Here is an 8,722-nt window from a genome sequence, read left to right as displayed (position 1 = left end):
TGAATGACCTCCTGGGGTCTCGTTTCCACTGGGGTCCGTCTTTGCCCCGAGAGCTCGTTAAGTCAGAAATGTTTCTCAAGTTACAGTCAACACCACACGGATCAGCCTGAGGAGTTAAGCCCTCCCTCGCCCCCGGACGTCGACGACGCGTTTTCCCAGAGCCCCGCGCGGAGCGTCTTTGTTCCCAGGGACTCTCAGAGCGCGACCTGCGCGTGGGAGCCGTAAGAACTACGATACCCATAATGCAGCGCGTCAACTGGCCGGGAAACCAAATCAGTGGACGCTCTGGATTGGGCGTTTCTGTCTTTTTCGTTAGGTCAGGGCGGGACTTCCGGGATCGCTCCCAGGACAGTCATTTTGGTTGCTCTCTAGATCTGTCCCCACTGTCGGTGTTGAGTCGCGCTCCTGAGCACAGATCGTCCCCACTAAACAGCGGCGGAAGAGCCAGCAGTTGGGTGATGGCTGTGTCCGGGCCCCTACCCTGCTTGCCAGCTCTTCCTGGACCCCTCCGTCCACTGAGCCCTACGGCAGCGGCCGCGCTGAGGGATCCGGCACAGGTAAGTACATTGCTTTCTCCAGCCCCTCGCTGGACGCCGTCCGAAAGCCCCGACTGAAGGGCGCCTAGAGTAGAAAGCACTGTGTGCAGAACCGGGGGTTGCACGGGAGTGGGAGCCCCGTTTCCAAAGCTGGTGTCAAGGAGTGCAGGACGGTGTGACAAGCAGGGGGACCGGTTTCTGTAAGTCATGTTGGAACGGTTGGGCCGGCTGCATTCACGCCTGGAATGGCAGGGCGAGAGGGGTTCATTCCGAGGATACTGAGAGCAATTAAAGATTGTGCACAGAAGAGCCTCATGGGCTGACTTGAGTTTTTCAGTTTTCCATAGCCGCTCGGAGATAACAGACTGGAAGGGAATGATTCTGAGGCCCAGGAAGGTTGGATCCTTGTACCAGTTTGCACGGTAGGGAACGGTTAGCACTGGAGACTGGGGAACTGGACAGTGGTAGGGTATGCAGGCAGAGGCTACCTGCATGGCTGGCCAGGGGCAGAAGAAGGTCCAAGCACACGGAGCCCACTGTAGTCCCCTGCCTCTAAAAACCTTCCTCTTCCTGCAGATTCCTGTGACTAAGGAAACGCGCACGGACTTCGCACAGGTGAGTGGAGGGTGTTCCAGGGCCTCACAGGTGCATTGCCCTCCCTCTTTGTCCCTGTGGTAGCGTTCTGGGCTTCGGGCACTCTTCCAGTCCTTCGGCCTGAAGATCCTGGACAGACACCAAGCCCACAGTCACACATTTAGACTGGGACTATATAGAGCCGTTCCTGTTGCTGGAAGCCAGTGCAATGAGATATGGAAGGTTGCTCCAGCCTTAGGGTCCCAATGCCCAGATGCTTGAGGGTGAGGCTGATCTAGTATAGGGAAGTACAGATGTCCTTTCTCATGAGGATTGAAAGCAAGGGTGCAGAAGGCATACGCGGGTGGCTCTCTCAGATGTTTGGTGTGTCTTCTAGAGTGAGGCAAGCCATGGGAATTTGGGGGCAGAAGAAGGAGGTGGTCAGACCCAGATCTCATGGGGCGCTCCAGGACTACAGCACCAGAGCCAGACTGTAGGTGTGAGGGAGCAGCTAGGAAGAATGAGCAGAAGCCTACTGTAGTGGTTTGGGTGAGTGTGGATGGTGGCTGAGGTGGCTATGGATGTGGTAGAAATGCTGGATCCAATACTAGACAGAAGTGGAGCAGCCAGGTCTCGAACCGGAAGGCACAGTTCTGGAGCCTGAGACGTCGGAGACCGAGGCACAGGCAAGCAGCGAGGGCCTTCTGACTTCTAGATCAATTTTTTAAAGTAGAGAAGCCTGAATTTTCAAATATTGAGGATGAGAGATAAAAAAAATGGGAGACAGAGATGACAAGCTGTTTAGGGGTAGCATCTGGCAATATGGGAGCTCCAGTAACTGAGATAAGATTGGTAATAGTGGTATTGGGGGGGATATCAGAACTTTTGTTAGGGGATGTCTTTAGAATCTGAAATGTTTTTAAAAAAAGTTAGTTTAGATGTCAAGTGGATAGTTGACCACATAGAACTACAACCATGGGAATCAGTTTAAGATGGAGACATCCAAAAGGTGGTGGCCAGTGTTTGCCCTCGGGTATCGCTTGGCTGACAATTAGGAAGGGGAAACCTGCCTGTGCTGCTAATGCTGTTGGTGGTGTGGAGGTGGGGGAGTGGAGGTGTCAGTACTCAGTCTTATGCTTGGCCTTATTCAGCACCAGGTAGTTCACACTGGAGAAAGGCCTTATGAGTGTGGGAAATGTGGGAAATCATTTACACAACATTCTGGCCTCATTCTCCACCGAAATTGGGTCGACATGTGGGAATCACCCAGAAAGATGTGGGGGAGAAGAAGCCCTGGAGACAGTGTGAAAGATTTGGCAAGTGGACATGGCTCTGAGGGTTGAGTGAACACGAGTTCAGTGTGAAGACCTGGGAATAATTGAGACACCAAAGCTACAACTAGTATTTACGTGGCATGCTTTAGAAGCATCAGCATTTTGTAGCCTTTGATGTATCTGGGGATTTTCCAGGTACTAAGTTTAGAGGCGCAGATGTGCCTCTGGTGGAGTCGTGGCCCCAGGAGGAGGGCCACTGGAACATAAGCTTTGAATGACGGCTAGGTGGAGAGAAAGGCTGTGAGCAGTCAGGGAATCTGCAGTGTAGCCCAAGCAGAAGAGAGCTATGGGTATCTGAGAGATGCAGGCTGTCCTGGGTGACTGAATCACCAGACAGAGGCTGCTATGGTTTGGATGTTGAGTGTCCCCAAACCTTCATGTGCTGAAAGTTAATCCCCTGTGGGGTGTTAAGAGGGTGGAAGCTTAATCCTTGTTGTTTAGACGTGAGCCTTTGGGAAGTGATTAGGACTAGATAAAGTCATTAGGGTAGAACTCCCATGATTGAATCTGGTGACTTTGTAAGAAGAGGGAGAGAGACCATGTCCACACTCTCTGTCTCCCCTTCCCTCCTCCCCTTCCTTCCCTGTCTCTTACTGTGTGGTACTCTGTGTCACCTCAGGATTCTGCCAGCAAGAAAGCTATCATCACATGAGGCCCCTAGACATCACACATAGAGCCCTGAGCCAAAATAAACCTCTCTTCAGTACAGAGCAGCCTGTCTCTGGTATTTTGTTATAGTAACACAAATTACACTAGTACCAGAGGCATTCAAAGCAGAATGGGGGCTGCCTCTTGCAGTGGGGACCATCAGAGGTTTGGGTAGTAACTGAGTCCTTTTGCAGTTTTTAAGTACTCTCTGGATGTCATGTTCTGAGTAACATGTGGAGAGAGCAGGGAGATGCCTGTGGTGTGAGGCGGGGAGTGGGCAGGGGATGGAGGTAGCTCTAGTTGTAAGGCTGTATAAGAGGTATGATGCAAAGAATAAAATCCACCTGGAGGGGAAATGCTAGCTAAAGGACCTGTGGCTGTGGCACTGAAGATAGAGGAATGATGAGTGGACCCACATTTGGTTGTGTCTGGGGGGGTACCATCTTGGAAATCCCTAGAACATTGCCTGACAAGTGAGGATCCAGCCCTACTTGCTGGATCCAGAAGTTTGATGGCGTCTCCCAGCCCATCTGTCTGTTGGTGCTGTGGGAGGACCCAGGGATCAGCAGAACTGAGAGAAGAGCAAGAATCAGTGCCAGGTGCTGTCTTCTCAGACAGGGATGAGGGGAGAGGACAGGGACGCAAGGGATGCATAGAGGGGTGAACTTGGAGGGGGTGGGCCAGGGAGGAAATCTAATCATGGAAAGATCTACCCCATCACGGCAGGGCTGTGCGACCTTTGAGGACGTGGCCGTTTACTTCTCCCAGGACGAGTGGCGGCTTCTGGATGAGACTCAGAGGTTGCTGTATCTCGATGTGATGCTGGAGAACTTTGCACTTGTAACCTCACTGGGTAAGGCCTCTAGCCGTCCATCGACTTGAGCTGCTCTCCGTTCATCCACTTTTCCTGTAGAGGTGGCTCTGTTCTTCCCAGAGCCTACCTTGGACTCTACGGCTTCACCACTGTCTTGGCATGTGTGCTGTGGTCTCAGGGGTGAGCTCTTTACACGGTACTGAGCAGCCCCCACCCCTGCTTCCCCAAAGCATGCCGGGAAGGATCTGCCCATCTAGTGAGTTGACTAACTAATAGATCTCATTTTAAAAACTTACTGTTTGGGTTACTATGTCAAGATCTACAGTATGAAAAGCAAGTTCCGCTTCCTTCTAGATAGCATTTCCTTGAGGCAGCCTGTGTTGGGTATTGCAGTCCTTTTCCTGATCATGGACCACGATTACATGGACTATGGAGGAGTGCTTGCCAGAGCCTCCTTCAAGAATCTGTAGTATTTTCTCTCCTGTGGTCTCTAAGTGTGCTGACTTGCTTGGGCAAGGGCTGACCACTTACCTATGGTGTCTTCCTTTTAGGACTTACTTTAATACGTCCCATGGTACAGCTAGAGGTACTAGGAGAGCCCTGGCTGCTTCACAGGATGCATGTGGAGGCATGGTCTTAGAGGATGCCTGGCCCTCATGAATAACCCAGGAGGACATGGCATCTAGCCTGTTTTCTGATCAGACCATCAACCTGTCCTGTGTCCACCCGAGTTTCTGTGTGAATGCCATGGACTCTCCACATTTCTCTCCTTAAATCATCTTACTTGACAGTTTGCTGTTTCATCTGTGACTTCTGACCTCACACCACCCCCATCTTCTGTCCTCCACTTATCACCTATTTCTCTCCACAATGTTTTCCAACACTGACCCGTGTGCAATGCATTGTGAGGCATGCACGAGTCATAAATACTCGAGTTGGAATCTCCTACTCAGTTCTAGTTGGATTTTCCTGTTCCTCAGCACAACACATGTATGTCACCAGCTTGCAGGGCCGTGCTGAAGGCTGTTGACAGAGGAGCGAGCTGTAGACCGTGCCCCTTTGCTTTCTGCACCCTAACCTTGTATGCTTTGTTTCTCCCCCATTTCCTGATCTTTAGAGCCCCTTCTCTCTGTTGCCAAACTGCCCCTTCCCTTCCCTTCCCTGCTTCTAGTTCTGTAGTCTTCAGAACCATACTGTGGACTCCTTCCTTGGTGTGTGTATGATGGGGCTTCCTTTTTCCTGTTGTAAGATGCACCTGTAGCATTTTAGTTTATGGAGATGACTGATTGCCAACATGTGCAGTAACAGAAGAATCTGTTATTTTGAATGGTAAGTGAGCACCGTGCCACATGGGACAACATTAGGAAGCCTGATGGCTGGGGGACAGCATAAGAAAGAAGGGAAGATATTAAGTCCCAGAGCATTTGTTGGGCTTTACACAGGAAAGGCAGGGTACGGCAAACAGTGTAGGATTGGATAGTTTGAATAATTTTAGTGGGTTCGGGGGCAGAGGAGCTGGCTGGCTGTAGTTGTCTGTGACTTGACCTTCAGGAATATTATCTCCTAAAGTGTCCCAAGTGACATAGATAATAGGGTTTGTAATAGGGGCTCTGGATTGATGAATTTACATCTGAGTGATGTGCTCCCAGCTAAGCCTTTTGGTGTCTCTTAATTGGCCAACTCTGGGAGCAACAATATTTCCTCAGCCAACAAAGTTTTTTAAGATGTCAAAAATTTCTACAGGCCGGCACTGTGGCTCACTAGGCTAATCCTCTGCCTGCAGCGCTGGTGCCCCAGGTTCTAGTCCTGGTTGGGGCGCCGGATTCTGTCCCGGTTGCTCCTCTTCCAGGCCAGCTCTCTGCTGTGGCCCGGGAGTGCAGTGGAGGATGGCCCAGGTCCTTGGGCCCTGCACCCGCATGGGAGACCAGGAGAAGCACCTGGCTCCTGGTTTAGGATCGGCGCAGCATGCAGGCTGCAACGCGCCGGCCGTAGCAGCCACTTAGGGGGTAAACCAACGGAAAAAGGAAGACCTTTCTCTCTCTCTCTTTCTCTCACCGTCTAACTGCCTGTCAAAAAAAAATTTTTTTTAATTAAAAAAAAATAAAAAATTTCTACAGAATATATAAAATATGATTAATACATTTCATCATAGTCAACATGCATCTCATCACCGGTTCTCTGCTTGTAGTGTGCGGATGTGGACTGGAACGTGAAGAGACACCTCCTGAGAAGAGGGCTTTTGTAGCAGAAGTGTCACAGGCCGGGATGTCAAAGGTTGGTCCATCCACCCAGGAGACTCACCCCTGTGAACTGTGTGTCCCAGTCCTAAAAGACATCTTGCACCTGGCTGATCTGCCTGTGCAGAAAATGTGTTTGACTGGTGTGTGTGCAAACCTTCACCAGCACCAGAAGCATCGTAGTGCGGAGAAGCCCTTGAAGAGTGACATGAGCAAGGCATTGCTTATGAAGAGCTGCACATTCCATACATCAGGGAAGCCTGTCACCTGTGAGGTGGCTGGAAAGGACTTCCCAGCCACGCTGGGCCTTTTCCAGCCCCAGGACATTCCCAACTGTGAGAAGCCAAACAAAGTCACTGAGGGTAGGGAGGCCTTTCATGTCGGAATAAGCCATTACAAGTGGGGGGAGTACAGGAAAGCTAGCCACAAACATGCTCTTTTTCACCACCCAAGAGTCCACACTGGAAAAAAGCGTCATGAATCTACAAAATGTGGAAAACCCTACCGCTGCAGGTACTCACTTATTCAGCTCCAGAAGGTCCATCCTGGAGAAAGGCCTTACGAATGCAGTGAATGTGGGAAATGTTTCAGCCAAACTTCACACCTGAATGACCATCAGAGAATCCATACTGGAGAAAGGCCGTACGAGTGTGGGCAGTGTGGGAAATCATTTAGCCAAAGAGCCACCCTCATCAAACATCACAGAGTCCACACTGGAGAAAGGCCTTATGAGTGTGGTGAGTGTGGGAAATCCTTTAGCCAAAGTTCCAATCTCATTGAACACTGTAGAATTCACACTGGAGAGAGACCTTATGAGTGTGATGAATGTGGGAAAGCCTTTGGTTCCAAATCCACTCTTGTTCGGCACCAAAGAATTCACACAGGGGAAAAGCCTTATGAATGTGTTGAATGTGGAAAATTCTTTACACAAAGTCACAGTCTGCTTGAACACCGGATAATTCATACCGGAGCAAGGCCCTATGAGTGTGGCCAATGTGGGAAGTCCTTTAGTCTAAAATATGGTCTCATTCAGCACCAGTTAATTCACAGTGGAGCCAGGCCTTTTGAGTGTGACCACTGTGGAAAGTCTTTTAGCCAAAGAGCCACCCTCAATAAGCACTACAAAGTTCACACTGCAGAAAGGCCTTACGAGTGTGAGGAGTGTGGGAAAGCTTTCATGTTCAAATCCAAACTTGTTCGACACCACAGAACTCACACTGGAGAAAGGCCTTTTGAGTGCAGTGAGTGTGGGAAATTTTTTAGGCAAAGCTATACCCTTGTTGAGCACCAGAAAATTCACACCGGATTAAGGCCTTATGAATGTGGCCAGTGTGGGAAATGCTTTATTCAAAAGTCTGGCCTTATTCAACACCAGGTAGTTCACACTGGAGAAAGGCCTTATGAGTGTGGGAAATGTGGGAAATCCTTTACACAACATTCTGGCCTCATTCTCCACCGAAAATCTCACAGCATGGAGAGGCCACGGGGAAGCAAATGTGGAAAAGCCTTCAGCCCAAGGTCTAGCATTGTTTAGCTCCTGAAAGTCCATCCTTGAGGAAAGCATAGGCCTGCAGGGTGTTTGCCATTTCTTTATATTACTATTATTATGACACAAATAACCTTTCTGAGCTAGCCATCTGCCTGAAGTTGAACCTCACACTTCCAAACGTGCAAAAGGACACAATCAATTCTCCATTGATATCAGGCATTTGGTGAGGCTTTGAGGAGCTGCTGTGCGTATTCTAAACTGCCCAGAGTCCTTGCCAGAATTACCACTTCCAGTTATCATTGGTAGAAGCCGTCTTCCCTGTCACCTTGCATAGTGTGCAAGAATCGCCTGGCGTGCTAAAGGAAGGCAGGCATTTGTGTGCTTTACCTGGAGGAAGTCTTGAGCAGTCTGAGCCTTTTGGAAGACTTGTTTTCCTTTTCTGAAGGATTAAAGCCTAGATCTGACCCAGTTTTGCTCAGGAGGAATCCATCTGCATTCTGCTGGAAGCGTCCATGAATGGCTTACCTTTTTCATGAAGATTATTGGTTTTACATGCCACTTGTGGTTGATTTTTTTTCCAGCCTTCCAGCCATTGATAACTGCCGACACTTCTGGTTTTTGCACTAATAAATGCTTTATTGTTGAATCCACCTGAAGTCTTGGGTCTTCATTTTGTAGTTTTGCAGGGGGTAGGGGGATAAACTTAGGCCCTGTATAAAGGAGTTGGGAATTCCTTCATGGTATCCCCCTTTGGAATTAGGACATAAAGAGTTTTCATTCCTGGCCTAAATTGCCTTGCTGCTCAGGACTTCTCAGGAAACCCTACGAAGCCTTCATGCTTCCATTTTTGGTGAAATGGAAGTTTATATCTGGCAGAGTCAGTTAAGACAGACTGTATCTAGGTAGTGCAGTCAGTGTAGTCATTTCTCACAGACTATAACATAGTGCCCAGCAGTGTTGGAAGGAAGTCCTTCCCCAGTTTCTACAGAGAAGAGATGTGTTGGCATGTCTATAATTCTGTAAGTGGTGTCACTCATGCATGAGCTACAACTGGAACAGAAATACTGAGTGTGATTAATAGGGAGTGGAGG

At 49.4% G+C, this 8,722-nt stretch overlaps 1 protein-coding gene across 5 annotated transcripts; it reads left to right on the top strand.

Annotated features, from left to right (window-relative positions):
- The first annotated feature begins 280 nt into the window (after positions 1 to 280).
- Positions 281 to 8,281, top strand: ZNF416 (zinc finger protein 416). 5 transcript variants are annotated; one of them, XM_089319912.1, is made up of 5 exons: positions 315 to 557; positions 874 to 958; positions 1,113 to 1,151; positions 3,818 to 3,944; positions 6,094 to 8,281. In XM_089319912.1, the coding sequence occupies exons 4-5, from the start codon at positions 3,911 to 3,913 to the stop codon at positions 7,674 to 7,676; spliced, it is 1,617 nt and encodes a 538-aa protein (XP_089176038.1). In that variant the 5' UTR covers positions 315 to 557; positions 874 to 958; positions 1,113 to 1,151; positions 3,818 to 3,910; the 3' UTR covers positions 7,677 to 8,281. The 5 variants fall into 5 exon arrangements, with proteins under 5 accessions (XP_089176037.1, XP_008247213.4, XP_089176038.1 ...); XM_089319913.1 differs by having other exon boundaries at positions 418 to 557; positions 3,860 to 3,944; XM_089319911.1 differs by lacking the exon at positions 874 to 958 and having other exon boundaries at positions 281 to 557; positions 3,860 to 3,944.
- The last annotated feature ends 441 nt before the right edge of the window (positions 8,282 to 8,722 follow it).

The sequence above is a fragment of the Oryctolagus cuniculus genome, chromosome 18, assembly GCF_051225735.1.
Source record: "Oryctolagus cuniculus isolate XC-2025 breed Fujian yellow rabbit chromosome 18, ASM5122573v1, whole genome shotgun sequence".
Taxonomy (NCBI): Eukaryota; Metazoa; Chordata; class Mammalia; order Lagomorpha; family Leporidae; genus Oryctolagus; species Oryctolagus cuniculus.
Note: the sequence above shows the minus strand (reverse complement) of the source record. Positions and strands in the feature narration are given on the sequence as shown.